The sequence below is a fragment of the Excalfactoria chinensis genome, chromosome 6 (genome assembly GCF_039878825.1).
Source record: "Excalfactoria chinensis isolate bCotChi1 chromosome 6, bCotChi1.hap2, whole genome shotgun sequence".
Taxonomy (NCBI): Eukaryota; Metazoa; Chordata; class Aves; order Galliformes; family Phasianidae; genus Excalfactoria; species Excalfactoria chinensis.
Window position 1 is genome coordinate 36,954,794 of NC_092830.1, and position 17,802 is coordinate 36,972,595.

The following is a 17,802-nucleotide window of genomic DNA, read 5'->3' on the forward strand; positions in this document are numbered from 1 at the left end:
AACTGGACACAGAATTCTAAGCGTGGCCTTCATCCAGAATCTCCAACTCACAGAAATAAAGCAGCAGGAGTGAACCCTCTGCACGTGATGCCCTGCTCTATGTGTAGGGAGTTCCTGAAGCTGCAATGGAAAAGAGCCAGGAAAGTAGGGTATAAAACATCCCTCAGAAGTGAGAAGGAACTGGAGAACACGAACGACCTGAAACGGATCTGCTCTCAGGTCACAGACTTTCTCCAATACATCACCTACTATCACCTGAACTACTCTTGTTTGAAATATTCTGAGTCCATTTGTCTGAAGTATTAGAAAATCCCATTTGTTTCCACGATCATAAAGATATACCTGGAGCGCCTTTAAAAATATTCACCTTTAATAGGAACAAATATAAAAGTCACCCCTATGAAGTAGAAATCCATCAATCTAATGAGTAGTAACTTAAAAATGAGGTCAACTGAGCAAATAGTTCTGAGCATAGAGAAGTGGGGGGTGTGAGGGTACGGCATGGAGCTGCACTGCTTCAGCCCAGCCACCCAGTGCTACCACAGTGTACACACCATGTGCTTTCAATCTGCTCTCGAGTGCAGCTGGCATCAGTGGAAATGTGCATGCAAAGCAGGAGCCCCAGGAGCAATCAGTGCTTTACATCTCGAGTCGGAACCGTGAGACCTGTGCTGCTTTATCCAGCGTTTCCAAAGGCTTAGAAACTTAGAAAAAAGAAAATAAGGCCCCAAAATCGGCTTAAAATATTTATTAATTAAAAAAGTAAAATATTTAATTTATACAAAGGTGATGAGAAAAATCTCATGCAGACTTTCCACATACAGGAACGTAACTCAGACTGCGATGGTTGTACAAAAGAAAGCCTTGACGGAACTGTGACAGAGCAGTGCTGCTATCAGCCCAAAGCACCACTCATGGCATCAGGAAAGCTATTTCTGGAATGGAGAGTTTCCTATGGAACACTGGCCAGGGTTTTCACACTCGTCACTAAGATTAACAATTAATATTTAATAGTACTACTCAGAGAACTGGACACAGACATGTGAACGCGGCAATGGATCCCTGCATCCCGCTGCCCCTCCGAACAACTTGTGCTAATGCAGAAAGTTGCCATAAGATTGCGATAGGTAATTCCCCTAAATGATCAGAATATCTTGAGATTGTTATGGATGGCATCTGTTTCTGCTTAATTACAAATCTGCACCGGATTCATAACTTGTGTGTATTACAAGTGATTTGCATAATTAAAACAATTAAGGGATTGACATATCACGGCAATTAGAAATGCATCAAACTCTGGATGTTCTACAAAAGAGAGCTTCAATATGAAACATTAATTCCTTGGGAACAAATATCCTTCAGATTCCTGCAGAACAACCTTCACAAATGCTCCGCGTGTTCAACAAACGCCATTCAGAGAAAGTTTTTCTCAGGGATTTGCACTCTGTCCTTCAGCTGCTGTGAGGTCAGCCTTTGCTTTCGCCTTCACCTGGGGTCCTTCCTGCAGTCCCAGCTTTAGCTTCTGCACTCACTGCCAGTTCCAAGCAGTTTTATCTCATTTTCCGTAGCCTTATCCTGTTTTCTTTGTCCCTCTTTTTAAGGATAAGTATGAACTGGTTGAAAAAATGCTCTTGGTCCTTCTTCTTCTGCACCAGGCGGAACCGCTGATCCCTGCCGTATTTCTCTGCAAACTCTTTGAATGTCGTTCTGCAGGAAAGACAGAGATTTGAAAGCTGCAGCCTTGTGGATGTGCCTTGTAGGAGAGGCAAGGCCACGCGGCAGCTGAAAACAGAATCATGCTTTCAACTGTGGCCAGGCCCAGCTGCTGAGTACAGACCCTGCACCAAGAGCACAAGTGCTGCTGGGAGCCCAGCCCAGCTCCCTGCCAGCCCCCTGTCCCCTTCAACCCCTTAGCTTTAAAACCTTACTGTTGCATTGTTCTAGCAATGGTTTCTAGCATAATTTTGGTTTAGGTTGCATTCACAGCGCTATGATAAGTGATGGATATGTTGTATGAATGCTGTGGTATTTATTGTTGGCTTTAAGCACCGTGCAGACTGCATATCTTTACTGCACATCCAAATTAAGCCGGAGGTTACTGCCAAGGTGAGTTTCCATGGAGCTCTTGGAATGGGTCTAGAGGAGGCCACTAGGACGATCAGTGGGCTGAAGCACCTCTCCTCTGAAGAAAGGTTGAGGGAACTGGGCTTGTTTAGCTTGGAGAAGAAAAGGCTGAGGGGGGACCTCATTTTGGCATTCCAGTATTTGAAAGGAGCACGTAAACAGGAGGGAGAACACCTGTGCCACATAATTCTACCACATATATGAATATAAAATACGCACGTTATGCAAAATATTGCACATTCAAAGTGAGAGAGAGAAAAAAGAAAAGAAACAGAGAGAAACAGTATCTCTCATTCTCAGTAATATTCCCAGTGAAATAAACTAAGTGCTACAAAACATTAGTAAGGATACGTCGGCACAGCATTGTAACAATAGATGTAAAACCTTGCCATGAAGAGAGCATTCTGTTCTACAGCGTTCCAGGGCTGATAAGCAGAGACTGAATTAGAAACTTTATCTTAACAAATCTTCATAAGGCGATGCCATACCTTGGTGATAGCTTGGATTCTTCGAGGAGCTTTTTAAATTCTTCTTTGGCTAACAACAATTTGTTCTTCTTTTCTTTGTACTCTTCTCTTATCCTGGTCTTGACGAACTGTTCAAATATCTTTCAAAATAAGGAAAAACGATATAGTATTTATTAATAAAGGCTTTGTGGCATTCATGCTTCATTGAAGGGCTGTCAATCTCAAAAACCACAGCTCCTATCCACCCCCAATATCTGCTGACTGAAATGCAGCTCAATCTGCTTCAAGGAGCTCTGAGCACTTGTGGTCAGGAAACACACAGCTGGAGAAAGGCATCCTTTGCACAGATAATACTTTCAGTAAAACACAAATCAGGACTTCCTCACTCCAGTGTTATGCTCATTTTCATTCCTATAGCATTATTTATTGTTTCCACCTTGTATCTGTACTTTGCACATACTTAGTTTAGACCTCACATCTTTCACAGCTTGCTCTAATTCCTGATAATACCATGGTAATGTATTACCATGATATAATATGATATAATATATCATGGCATGGTCCTCAATATTTTGCAGGTTACCCCCAAAAAAGCCCAAAAACCGTTCAGTTCAGCTGCCATAAAACACGAGTTTACACACGGCTCTCTGCATGCATGGACCCAAAAGTCTGAACCCTATTGGAAGAGCTAACAACCTTCTGCATCTGGAAGCTAAATGTGCCTCACAGTGCTCAGCAGTGGATGGTGGGCATCTTGAAAAGGCTCTATGTCTAAAATCTCTGCCACCTCCTTTAATCACATCGTTGAGTACCAAAACTCCAGCCCTGCTGGCTTCACGCTCTACGAAGCATTGCACACTGAGTTGCTCTGCAGAATGCTATTGGCTTTCCATAGTCACCATCCATCTCTTTCCACCACAGATTATAAACATCACAGATGATTACTGTGGTTACTATCAGGGCTGCTTTCTCATCAGCCGGGGGGATGCACAGGTGCAAATCTACATTTCAGGACAGTGTAAGCATCTGAACTGCAAAACACAACAACGGCTGTGCAAGAAGTGCTGTAACAACACAGGAAACCTGAATATATTATACTGTATGCAACTGCATTATCTAAGCATAAGAGAAGGCAGGAAAAGGAAATAAAGAAAACATGAGAACTGTTACTTTTTGCCTTTCCATTATCATTGAAGATATTACAATAGTAATAAATCAAAGCTAAGTGCTAGCTCATTACCTAATAGAGTTGCCTCTTCACCCTTTGTTATCCCTAGACTTAAACATAGCAGCATCCTTCAGATACTTGTAACCCTTCGGAGAGTATGAGTCAGCAAGTGGCTCAATCTATCTGTAAATCACAGAATCATAGAACTGCTCAGGTTGAAAAAGACCTTAAAGATCATCGAGTCCAACACAACCTAACCGTCCTACACCAGCTCTAACAACCCTCCACTAAATCACATCCCTGAGCACCACATCCAAATGGTTTTTAAACACATCCAGTGATGGCCACCACCCTGGGGAGCCTATTCCAGTGCTTAACAAATACTCAATAGCAGATCATTACACTCCTCAGGCTGTGCAAAGGTACCAGAGCCCATGGCAGGAGGACAACCCCCACCCCCCCACCCCCACCCCCCCCCCCCCCGAGGCCTGCACTGCCCCTGCAGCTTGCTGCCCCTGCTCTGCTGACTGCAGAGGGGTGGGCTGGGCCAGGCACACACTCACCATTCACTCCTCACCCTCCTCCAAGCCAGCTTTCATCCCTAAGCACCTCCGGTATTAATTCATTGCTATAACTTACAAAGCACTCGAGATGCTCGCTACGTGGGCCACAGGCAACATCTGCACTATAAACGTTTCCATGTATCTAAATGATGTCCTCTACTGATTTAGGCTGTACTTCAGTAAGTATTTCATTAAATCAGGCATCTAGCCTTGCCCAATCCTACCTTTCTTCTTCAACCACTTCCCAGAGGAAAACGAGGTCTAATTAAAGGGAAGCACTCACAGGGAACGTCTACAACTCTTAATGTGAAGTTTAGTAGCGAAAATAGATTAAATACATGGCACGTCCTCCCAGGCTGAATTCTCCTGGGCCCTGGCTAGTCGAAGCACACCCAATGCTTATCCTCTTCCTCTGCAGCTGGCAGCCCAGCTTGCTCACAACCAGCGCCAGCACTTGGCCCATCCACCAGCACTGACTGCACCTTGTAGATGGGGCCATGTCTGTGGGGCTTCAAGCAAAGCTCCATATTACATAACGTGTATTCATCATGCATTTTTATTACATCACCTCCTTGGCTGACAAAATAAAGGATGAATGTATCTTGATGGACTGACCGAGGTCTAGGTTTTGTCCTTGCTGATTCCCTGAAATAAAACGAAGGCTCTTTGCTTAGCCTCTTCCTTAGCAGTATTTTCCACTCTAGTGGTTTTGCTCACATTTTCATTCCCGTATTTCATTATTATTTTATTTCACTTTTTTTTTTCTTAGGAAAGAAAATATTGGAAAGGCAGTAAATGAAGATGTATGTGCCCAGGCCCTCGGCAAATAACTGCAGCAGGTTCCCTGGAGAAACCACAAGACAATATGGGCCCCAGTGCAATGGAAAAGACATGAGAAGTACATTATTCATCATGTTTAGTTCAAAAATGGATAATTCCATATTCAAAATTCTTTCTTTTCCAGGATGACAAAGAAGTGGGAAGGAAGATGAATGACCATAGCATAAAAGAGTTCCCCTTCCCCACCACATCCCTGCGTCTCTCCTAATTTTTTTAGACTAATCTACATCCCTGCAGTCCTTTTAGCTCCTTTGTGACAACTAATGCCCAAATAAACAGGGCAGAAAGAAGTCTGCTTCCCTCTGTGGCTTGCTCATTCAAACAGGTAAAAGCACAGCCAACGTGCCCCATCCACTTAGTTATTGCAAAATACAGCAATAAATAGTGTCAAACTCATTGGAAATTTTCCTAAGTAATAAAAGGAAAGCACCCTCCCCACAATATGCGGCATAAACCAGAAAGGAAAAGTTACCTTCTGGCCATTAGCCTTCAAGAGCTGAGCCCCTAGGCACCAGTGGGACTCGCTCCTACAGCCTAAGGGGCTGCAGCTCTTTGCTACGGGCTGACAGACGTGTTGCCATTTGCTTTCCAAAGGCAACAACACTTCTCTTGGAGCTCTGCCTTTTCAAAAGCCACACTGGCAAATTCCAAAAGGAAATTCCAATTGCATGCTGCTCCTTTTATCCTACTAAGACTATCACTGTTAATTTGGGAAACGTTTGCCACCAACCAGAACTGTACTGGGGTAATGCTCACCTGCTTACGTTCCTCTGAATTTAGTAGAAGGTATCGCGGGTCAAACACTATTTTGTGCAACTCTTTTTCCCATGTTGAAAATGCTGAAACCTGTGAAGTACACAAAGACAGCTGCAATAAGGAATTTTAATAGGGATTGAAAACAAGGAAATGTTCCAAGGTGAGACGAAAGTGTAGTTCAGAAAGTGAATGAACCCTCCCAAGAAGCCTCAGAGCAGTTGGAAGTTGCATTTCAATCTGTTTCTGGCAATGGTCTGGTTGCACCCACACCATCAGTATTGATTTGCCCCAGGACATCTCAGTGAGTATCTGGAAGACTCTGATGCCACATTTTTTGATGGAAAGAATCTGCAGCAGAAAGAGAAATGCTCGTTTCATTACCTGCTTTTTAAGACAGAAGTATCAATTTCCATTTTATTCGCTACCTCAGCTTTAGCTCCCCTCTCTTGCAAAACTGAACTATTAGCCCAAATGAAGCTGTTAATGCACACACACACTGAAGAGCTAACAGTGATATGCATCAAAACATCACATTGACATATTAAATTTGCCAATTCCATCCAAGGGGGTAGATGCCACCATCTGCATTCTGAGGCTTCCACGTCTTTCTACTGAATTCAGCCCTCTGCAATGGGACCTTGGATGTGCATCCGAGATCGCTGCATCATTTATAGACCCTCTGCAATGCACAATGAGAAGGCAGCACTCACAGAGGTTCTTCCACGTTCTCAGGAAGCCCCTCGAGGTGGTGAGTTATGAGCACCACCCCATCCTGATTCCGGTATCTCAGACAAAATCACTGTTGATTACTTTGCTACAGAAAACTCCTTCATAAGAGAAAATATTCCAATCACTCCACCTAATTGCAAAGAAAAGTAAATTCATGAAGAAAAGAAATATAATAATTAAGTATGTGGAGTATAATTAAAGTTGACTAATTAACAATCAGACACAAAGGTTTTCGTGATGCCAAATAGGTTGAAGCGGAGCAGCCAGTTCTGGTGCAGGGATGGGAATGGGGTGGGCTACTGGGGCACAGGGCATGCTCACTGGAAGATGCCATGGGACCAAGTGCCTGGGGGCAGAGAGGGGAAGCTACAGACCTTAGCTGGGAAGACAGTCCAGGCTGTGCATCACTGCAGCTGGTATCTGCAGGGCAAATAAAGGAGCATAGGAATGCGCATCCCACATTCCATTTTAATTAGGACGAGGACATTATGCAGCTACCGTGTGCTGAAAAACCACCAGTGGCACAGATGTTCTTCCTTAAGTCGTGAGGTTAAGTCAGGCTGAATCCAGACCATACCCATGCACCGTAGGTCGGGCAAAGCCTGTTCCAAGTGTTATCTTCTTGTGACACAGCCTCCATGCCCACGGCTGCAGCCTGAGGCGTGCATTTGCTGCTGCTTTAGAGAGGTCAAAGGGAGCAATTCCTTTCCAGGAATGTTGCTCCTGGACATCTGCTCTGCTCCCAATACAAAGGCCAGTTTAAATTCAGCACTAGTTAAACTCAGACAAACTTTCCTGGCTGCTCCTTCAGTCACTATCAGCTTTCACAAACCTCGGGCACACATCTGAAATAACTGCTGGTTGCAAGCAGTTGTAATTTATCTCTAGGTACACACAGTGTTCATTTTGGAGCTCTGCACATGTACATTCATATTCTGACCCATCTCCATACTAGTGCTGCATCCTCCTTCTTCCTCAGCCAGTTGCACATCATGGGGTGGGGGGTGGCAGCTCTTCCCAGAATACAGAAGGACCTTTGCAGCCCAGTACCAACCCAGAGGAGAAGAAATGAGAGCGGAGCTTCCCTTTGTTTCCCAGTTCAGAGCTCCTGCTTTTTAATCTGAGCCCGGAGTGCAGTGAAAAATCTCATGAAAATGCAATGTATCAAGTTGGAGAAGTATGTTTAGAAGTGAAAGGACACCTACCTGAATAGCTGAGTTTGGTTTTTTCCTTCTCTCTGAAAGCCCAGCTCATTGAGAGTTTGGCTTTGATGAAAAGGCTGATAAGAAAAGTGAAGTGCTTGCTATTTCCAGCAGGTGCATTTATCTTTATCATCAAAGGCTTTCTAGCCTGAGGGAGACCCTGACCCAGGCAAAGTGATGCCCACAGCCAGTACACACCAAGAGGCACAGCCCTGCCTGCCAGCCCCCACACCAACCCACACTTGAATAGGGGTTAACACTCAAATTCTGTTACCAAATAAACCGAATACCTCTAAACTTTGACTTACTGTCCTCTGACTTAAAGTATGTCAGCAGGAGCCTTCAAGCCGTATTCCTTTATGGCATAGCTGCGGTTCTCAAGCATAAATAACAAAATGCATGAATAGAAGTGGGGATGGTGTGGAGATAATTTACTGCTGTACTTCTGAACCTGTGAAGTCTGCTGACTAACAATGATAACTTCTGCTTTACTGCCTAACAACACACACTTATGACTCTCTTTTCTTCACAGAAGTTCCTTAAGCTTCTATACAGTACGTACTTGAAGAGTGTTGGAGGAAGATATATAATCTGTACACACAGCTGCACTACACACACATTTCCATTTGCAGGCATAGGGCTGAAGCACATTACCTTCATTAAATCCATCCCTGCTTCCTTGAAGATGAAGGGGCACTGGGAGACAAAAGTTTGCACTGGCAATTTTATGTATAAAAGCAACTGTATTGTTGATGGTAACCTTCATATGAGCAGTTACACACAGGTTTATGGGTGCCATGGCAGAAAATAAAAGTCAGGGTGAAGCTCTTTACCAAACTGCTAACAGGATGCCGTTACTGTGATCTGTGACTCGTAGTTCCCTTTTGGTGGTGAGGCTCACAGTGCTGATGGACTCTATCTGTAAATTGAGTTTATGCTCCATCTAACTGCTCCTAACCCTGCTCAGACCCTGGGGAAACTGTAAGAGAAATGGCCAAGGGGAATGGCCCTGGGACCACCAGGTCTTCCCAGCAGGTCCAAGTACAGCCAAGGAAGGCCAAAGACACAAGCAAGTTTTCTTTTCCAAGCCTCCAGATGCCCATTCCTAACAGGCTGGACATACCCCTTGTGCTGCCTGCCAGGTGACACGCAAGATATCTTCCACCTTTTGTCCATCACATAACACAGCCCTGGGGTTGTGCAGGGCTGCCAGGGCTCCCAGCACATTGCTCAGCACAGCGCTGAGCTGCAGTTCCCAGCAGAAGGAGCTGCCACCTTTGGGAGCACACATAGAGATTTACTTGCAAAGGGCTTTCAGTTCTGAATGGCCACATTTCACTGGATGGCACTGGGGAAAAGTCAAAGTAAAGAAATGCAGAAGCTACACAGTTAATAGAAAACACCCTTTCAATAATTCCTCCTTTGAATGCCAAGCCACACCGTGGTTCCTGCACTCATCAGGCATAATGCTCTCCCTTCACCAAGCAGGTACGCTGACCCATGGACGTGTTCCTTACCCCTCTCTCCAGAAGCATATCTCGGAAATGAGTGATGCGCTCCTCGAGGGGTGGTGTGACCTCTGCTGCTGATGGTTTCTCATTCCTCTCCTCCGTGCCTGCCTTCCCCTGGTCAGTGACTTGGCAATCTTCTGTTCTTTAACAAGGCAAGACAGAAAACAGTTCAGCAGTTGTAGCCTTGGGATGGCACTTTTAACCCTCTTTACAGCCTGGCAATCCATCCCGTGTACAAATGTGCTGGAGCACCACTGGTCCTGCTGCTGCAGCATGAGGGTGATGCTCTCCTCAGCTGTAATCATTGGTTCAGTCACTGGAACCAACATTTTTTTCCACCAGATAACTTCTTACATCATTTTATCAGAGATGATTAACACTGCATCCTCACCCCATTCTGGGAAATGTCATTGTTTGGAGAGCCCTCATGTGTCATGTCATGCCTTCAGCATCCTCAGTGAAGAGCTGATAGAATCCCAGAATCACGGAAACCCTGCATGCTTGGGTTGGCAGGGACCCCAACCCCCCCCCATACCACCCCTACCACTGGCTGGGTGCCCTCCAGCTCAGGCTCCCAAGGCCCAGCCATGGCCTGTGGCACCTCCAGGGATGAGGCAACACAGCTCCAGGCAGTGCCAGCACCTTAGTGCCTCCAAGGGAAGAAATCCTCCCTGCCATCTAAGCTAAATCTTCCATCTTTTAGCTTCAAGCCAGAACTCAGACTCCTGCTCCAGGTCCTTCTACTACTGCTTGTCAATGTCTTCAGCAGAGCAGACACAATATAACATGAAGGTGCCTTCTGGGGAGACCAAGAATCTAGGAATGATCACAGTGTACACTCATGGCTGATGGAAATGAGCTGCTTTGATTCTTAGCATCCTACTAGGCATAACTGCATTTGTTCATGATGCAATTTACTATACAGTATTGTTCAACACTTAGGTTTGGAATCTCTACATGAAAACACTTTCTTATTTCCAAGCAAATGGATTACATCGGTATGTAACACGAGTTCTAGTACGCTATCTTCCCTCTACAAATAATCACATTACACTTCCATTTACCCTAAAACGATGCTATATTACAAGTGATTTCAAAGATATCAAATTGTTTTCCTTTGCACAATGACAGTGAATTTCATATTGCCACAGCAAATGTTTTCCTGTAACATGATCCATGAAAAGCCCAATCCAATTTCTACCACCAGCAAAGAGCTTCTTCCAGCTGAAACTGCAGAAATACAGCATGCTCTCAATCAGCTCAGCATCACCAGAGCCCCTTCTTTCCTTCAGTCTTTCTCAGGAGATTGAAATGGATGCTGAACATTACACCGACTTGCTTTTGTCTCGCGCCAGAGATTACAACGAACAATGTAATTTTCTTCAGCAAATAATAGCAGAATCATAGAGCAGTTTGGGTTGGAAAGGTCCTTCAAAGGCCACCTGGTGCCACTCCCTGCAGTGAGCAGGGACACCCACAGCTCATCAGGTGCTCACAGCCCGCACCAGGCTTGTGTAAATCCATGAAAGCAGAACGGTCCCACTCCAATCTGCAGCCAACTTTGGGCCAGGTCCCCCACTGGCCGTGGGAGCAGTTCTGTTCTTACTGATGTACATGTAATGCATAAACGTGAAGACAGACATCAGTGCGAACATCCGAAATGACAACTGACAGAAGTAATAGAGTCAGAAGGCTCTACCATGTAGCTGTGTGATGACCCCTCCAGCTGAATTACAATGCACTGTGCTGGAACTTTGATGCAATCACGTCTTATCATCAGCATGGGGCTCTCTCCAGAGCAGATGATTTATTGTGTGTCAGAGCATCCCTATCATCTACTAAGGCAACAACTTCCAGAGTGGGAGCATAATTAAAACAGGATAGGAACTGCTGCATGTTTCAAAACAGATCCTGAAAGCACATAACCTCATTTTAGTTACATTTAACAAAAAAAAAACAAACCCAAATCATTAATATTGCAAAAAGAAGTGAATAACTGCCTGTATGTAAATATTTTTTTCAGGCTATTCAGCATCAACATGAAAATGCACATGGAAGCAGGGAGACAACATGGGAGCACAGACCTACAGCTGCAATGGGAATACTTCAGACATGGGTTACTGGTGCTATCCCGCCCACTACTGTGGGATGTCTGAGTCCCACTAATGAAAAAGATAACAGGATAACTACGTTCTGATTTGAAATGAAAATCCTCAAGTATTTTACATGTCAAGGACTGTTAGCTGCAGCTTAATATTCATACATTTAAACAAGCACTGAGGCCGAGCTTCTGTAGCAAAAGGTCAGTTTCTAAAGCTCCATCCACAAACCTCTGCATTCTGCCGTTGTTTCAGGGCACAAAGCAAGATGTCAGGAAATCTTTACATGTTATAAAAGGGAATTTAAAATTCAAAACAGCTGCAGATAGCACGGAGCGGTTGGGGGCTATATGCCCTGCTGACAGAAAAATAAACACTTTGGGGCTCTCCAGTGACAGGTCAAACTTCTGAGGAACTGGGATCACCACGACGAAGTCTGAGAGACTGCTGTGCTGTCAAGCTAAATCCTGCTTGTTTATTTTATGACTAATGCCCTTGACTATCATGGGACTAATTGCCCAAGTACAACAAATGTGAACTGGTTCCTTCTAGTCTGGGGATTTATTCTAAAAGTTAAATGAAGACAGGACTAATGACAGAGTTCCCAGCATCCGACACTTGCTAAATGATGATCATGCCATACATCAGATGCTATGCAGGATCAGAGTTCTGGTCCCCAGGCTGTGCTCGTTTGAGCATGGCTGCGCTGAGCAGCACTGGGCCGGACTGACATTGCCCAGCTTAACCCATATGACATAATTTTCTGGAAAGGGATATCCTGATGGAAATAAAACAATAAGAAAACAAACTCCGGCAACAGAGAAAAATATGGTCCCTATTTGGGTCCTGCCAATTCTGACAGCACCCTTTAGAATATGGAGAAAATGAAGGATGCAAAGTTAGCATCCCAAGAGCAAGTCATGGAAATGCAGCCAAGCTGACATTGTAATCCTCATATGCCAACCAAAGACCACTTTGATGCAGAAATCATTGAGTGGGTATTCCTTGAGTTTATGAATGAGTTTCTTGAGTTTTAGAGTTCACTGTATGTGGAATTCCAATCTCTCAATCATTAGAAGGAATAATCATATCTGCATATAACAGCTCCTACTAATAGGCTCTAAGAAGGGTCCATTATTTTAAGGCCCATGGATTTTAATAAAAGTATGTTTAAATACTTTTAGGCTGAACATCAACTTCTACTAAGCTTACAAATACAAAATAAATAGTAGGAGTACATATTTACTCTGTACTAAGTATAAACATATACTTTATTACATCCTAAGTAATATACATTTGAGTGTTGAACTCAAAGGATCTGATTTTTTCTTCACAATAATATAAATCCATGGAAACTCTACTGAGGAGCAAAGAACCACTCAATGTAAGGTAAGAATGGCAATATAAAAGAGAATACTATTACCGTCAACATAACCATTTGGAAAATGCAGGAATAAGTTGTATTTCCTAATCAAAATGCCCCCACATACCGAGCACAGTATCTATACATATTTATTTTATGGATATATATTTTTACTGCTCCAAACCATGCAAACAGCTGACCCTGGCTTGCAGTTACTGGCCTAAAGTCACACACAATGAGATGTCCCGAAGGCATCACTTCATTTGAACTGCATATCTTGTTTTCTAACCCTCACCCACTGGTGAGGGTAGCGGCTTGCTCATCTAGCACAAGTTTTTCAGCCTGTTTCTCCACCAGGATTTGAAACAAACATGGTAATGAAGGTCAAATAGGAGCACAGCAGTAAAGCTGCCTCCAGATGCCCCTGAGCTGGCAACACCAGCAGGCTGACCAAAACCATGGCAAGCCCAAAGCCAGAGAAAAACAAAACAACCCACTTTATGAAGATAAAGCTTTTATCCCATCTCTTTAAAATAATGCATATCGTTATGGTGGTTTTTTCAATTCAAGACAAGCATCGGTTACTACTAATACAAAAATGCTACCTATGGGAAATAGATACTTTAAAAATAGTGGTGAAGTTGGATGAAGAGCAGATACCTCAAGGATGTCCCTCACTAGGCATTGGGAAGTTACCATACAGACACAATAATGGTGATTCTCTTTGCACTAATCAATACCAGAGTTTAGGTTCCCAACATTACATACAGGTAAGTAAACATTAGGACTTACTTATTTCTCTTAATTTTGATGCTAATGTCATCGTTTTCATCTCCTGGACAAGAGCTAATGTTTTTATCTGCTAAAAAGAGACAAACAGAGCAGTTAGGCTTGAACGAGATAAATGGGAAGACAATTCCATTTCCATTTCCAATTCCAAAGTGACTCTTCATTCCTCAGTTTTTGCTCCAACTCAGCTCTTTACTGCTTTCCTCTCTGCGCAGACTATTTGAAACTCATCAACCAATTACAAGTTCCTGTTACTTCCCAAGTCCAATCTTTATATCACCAAAGCTGATAGAAATCGGGACATTTCAAGCTTCAGTGTAATCATGTTCTTCACTTGTTTCCTTTCCCTACTTGAGGGAAATTAGTGGTATGTCAGTGTATTAGTGGGCTTTTGGCATTGCATGCGTGCAGCATGCCTTACATCACTGCAGAAGGAACAATGAGACAGATGCCAGCTGTAACACCGCAGCCTACGAGGACTGGAGGGAGACCATCAGGAGCAGATACACAGCATGCAAAAATGCTTTTGATATTTAGTAGCTATAGCTTAACATGAGAATAACAAGAAGTGAATGGCATTCTAAAATAAGGAGAGCTTGATCTCAGCGTTACTTACTAGATGGAAGTGTTAAGAATACACACATCATTTAATCATGTTTTAAATAGACACAGATTCTGCGAAACTATTACCTTTTCTTGCTGAAGTCTTCAAGACCTCCAATTTAAAGTACAGAGAAACCAAAAAAAAAAAAAAAAAAAATCTACAGACTTAGATGGTGGGATGTAGTTCAATAGCAATATCATAAAGCTATGGAAGCTGCAGAGATCTCAGCTTTAATGAATTCTGAAGGCAATGATATGAAAGAAGAGAGCACTTGGTGTTGCTCCCAAAGATGACGGGAGGTGCAGACGGTGCTCAGTTCCGCACCAACCACACACACAGCTCTGCTCCTACCCAGCTGTGGTTTCCATAACATGAGACAAAAGCCCACCGATGATGACAAACGACCCCATGAAGCTCTCAAGCCACCCGAGGCTGAACTCCACGTGCAGCTATCTTCAGGAACAATCTACCACAGCTCTCTGAAAAGCAGGCTGTATCATTTCTTTTTGTGTCAGATAGCTGAACTGCATGTGCACTTCTAAAACCCAACTTTCAACGACCACATAACATTCAGATAAAAGGAACCTGGTACAATCTGCCCAAATTCCTATCCGCCAGTTCCTGACCTATCTCAGGTTTTCCCAGCAAACAGTGAGAGCTCACATACAGCGGGGACACGAGATCCTCCCTGCGCTGCTTGTACCATCGACGGCCTCGAATAAACGGAACACAGAGTCAACAGCATCACTTAACACCTCAGTGCAATGGAAAATAGTGGAAGATGACAAACGGTGTTTGTAGCCTCACTCAGGAACGTGCTGCATCACAGTGTACCGCTAAGGCCAGAAGCCACCTCAGAGAGGGAGAGAGGCAGCCGAGCACAGCTTCGAGTAATTAACTTAAAGCGCTGAGGAAGAATATTACTTGACAGTAATCTCTCCGTGAAATCATGAAGCGGAGCTCCGCCACAGTCTGATGGTCTGCCAGGCTTAGTGCTGATTAATTAAATCATTCCACTAATCCCAACCATGTAATGAATTTCGGTTCACTTTCCAGAACGAAAAGAAAACATCACTATTTAGCAGGTGCGTCAAAGCGCTGCCAATCCATTGGCAATACACAGAAACCTGATTCATGGTTCTGCGGAGCCCCAGTGCATGCAGATCACATGCAAGAGGGAGCTGAGCAATGCTGTTCTCTATTAGGAGAAAGCTTTTCACCCACAGGTGGTGACACACTGGAACACGTTACCCAAGGAGGCTGTGGATGCCCCATCCCTGCAGGCATTCAAGGCCAGGCTGGATGTGGCTCTGGGCAGCCTGGGCTGCTGGTTGGTGACCCTGCACACAGCAGGGGGTTGGAACTGGATGAGCACTGTGGGCCTCTGCAACCCAGGCCATTCTATAATTCTCTGTAAGGAACAGGCTGCTTAGTTTTGTCTGAACACTACAATGAATGGTTCAAAAGCGTTTGTCAGAAAAGAGCAGACTAACTCATCCCTAATTGTGAACAGCTATCAGACTGAGTATGAATCAACATGCAAATTTCTGTAATTAAAATGCCAATTTGCTTTTCTTCATCTGAAATAAGCAAGACCTCCTGACCCTCATACCCAGGCAATCAATTTGCAAAAACTGTCAAGAAAATGCCCTTTTTCAACTTCAGACTTTATTCTGCTTTCCTACCTATTCCCACTGCCTTGCCTTGCCCACACCCGCCTTCAACTTAGATGAGTACCACACTCGTGGGCCTACGTTCCAAATCTCACCCCTGGGTTTGAAGAACTGAATCTTCCTTTAAAGGATCAGCACTGACAGCTTCCTGCCACCCTCACTTCTGGGCTTCCGCTGCATTTGCAACACATGGATGGGAATGTTGGTAACTGTGATGGAGTGGGTGGCTGGAGGGGTCAGACCATACTGAGCTGCAGGGATGGGTTGGGGGATGCTGAGACCAAGGGTGGGTCTGCCTCACAGCTCTGCCAAATCCAGCACGGCGTGGATGCAGCACCATGGGCAAATGAGCAATGTTTCATTTACGCCTGAATTACAAATGCACTTGATCTTTCAGTGGAATGATGTGCAGATAACCTACAACACCCCGTGAATAATTATGCCTGTTAACTTTTTTCGTGACTTTGATTTAAAAACTCTAATTAAAACTCAGCAGTGGCAACTAAGCTAAATCCATTTGGCAGCCATTGTTGCTAACACACGGCTCATTTGTGTTATTTATTTAATCAGATTACAAGCTAAGAGAAATGGTAACAAATAATTTCTTTCACCTTGGCAGCTAATGTGTACTAATTATAACCTGATTGCCTCAAATACTGAGTCCCAATTATATCAAGGAAGATGAAGACTATTAGCAGCAATGAAAACCATGGTCATAAAGAAATCGGCGCGTGAATCAAATCCTGGTGGAATATATAGATGATAAAGGGTGAAGATGATAAAGTGAAGTGGCACCTATCAGCAGTGCCTTTAGATTCTTCTCAGTAATTCAGTAGAGATTTTGAGCAATGACCCTTGCTTTTGTCTTTGGCCACCACACTCCCTCGTCAGTAATTAATGACTCTTTCAATATACCCCATAATGAAAAGTGTATGTTCTACTTTTCTCCTGAAGAATGAAGTTCTGCAGATACGTTTTGGAATTACAAGATACAGAACCAAAGTTACTGAAATCATACAGGAAAAAAAAGAAAAAATGATGCAAATTTCAAACCCCTGACCATTTAAATTAATATTGAAAGCAAGTAATGATGTTATATATTAAGGAGTATAGGAATAGAAAACCACTCTCTGTGGTATTTCTTCAGTAACCTTCTGCTAATAGTGATGACATAAATAGTAGTTATCACTCACACACTCACAACTTGTGGCACAGTAGCTAACTGCAAGCCCTGCCTCTGGATCAGTGCCTATGCTATTGCTCCCAACAGTGAGTATACAAGACAGGCTATTTCTTAAGACACGCCACGCTGTCTGATTTTTAGTTACAATAACTGTGTTTTAAAGGAATGATGGAAGTCTCATTTCACCCCCCCTCTGCATTTCTAGACCTCACCGTCAGCCGAAGAAGGTTCTCCAGTGAGACTTCTGTAAAGCATGATGACATTCATGGAGTCACCAGCACTGACCAGGACCAGCAGCGCTTCCAATGGTTGGATGTCCCACCACAATGGCAGACCTTACTGGCATGGCCCAGACATGGAAACTGACATGAAGATTTAGGGAATAAAGGAAGCACTAAAACTGAATTGAACTGCTCCCAGTAGCAGTGCAAAGGGAGCCAACAACTTGTGTAACAACATATTTGGAGAACTATGTGGTGGAACGCTGTGGGGTCACCAGAACAAGGGAGAGCACGGGTACTGGGTACTGCTGGATCGCTCACCAGTGGGAACAACATCTGGACTGGGCAACAAGGCAGCAGAGAGCAGAGCAAATAGATAGCACAGCAAGGGGCGTGGGGATGAGGGAACTGTCTCTGCAACCTGGCCATGTTGCAGAGGAACAGCCAACAAACTCCAGCTATCCAACCAGGCCAGGTTGTTCCTTTAGGCTGTACTTTGAACCACTCAGC

At 43.9% G+C, this 17,802-nt stretch overlaps 1 protein-coding gene across 1 annotated transcript in view; it reads right to left on the reverse strand.

The window, feature by feature from the left end:
- Nucleotides 1-733: 733 nt before the first annotated feature.
- Nucleotides 734-17,802, reverse strand: part of TCERG1L (transcription elongation regulator 1 like) — a 57,365-nt gene continuing 40,296 nt past the window's right edge. The window contains exons 9-13 of the mRNA XM_072340668.1: nt 13,615-13,684; nt 9,367-9,502; nt 5,919-6,008; nt 2,613-2,731; nt 734-1,707 (exon numbers count right to left, since the gene is read on the reverse strand). Coding sequence (XP_072196769.1) covers nt 1,551-1,707; nt 2,613-2,731; nt 5,919-6,008; nt 9,367-9,502; nt 13,615-13,684 — 572 coding nt within the window. The 3' untranslated portion in view covers nt 734-1,550. The remainder of the gene's footprint in view (nt 1,708-2,612; nt 2,732-5,918; nt 6,009-9,366; nt 9,503-13,614; nt 13,685-17,802) is intronic.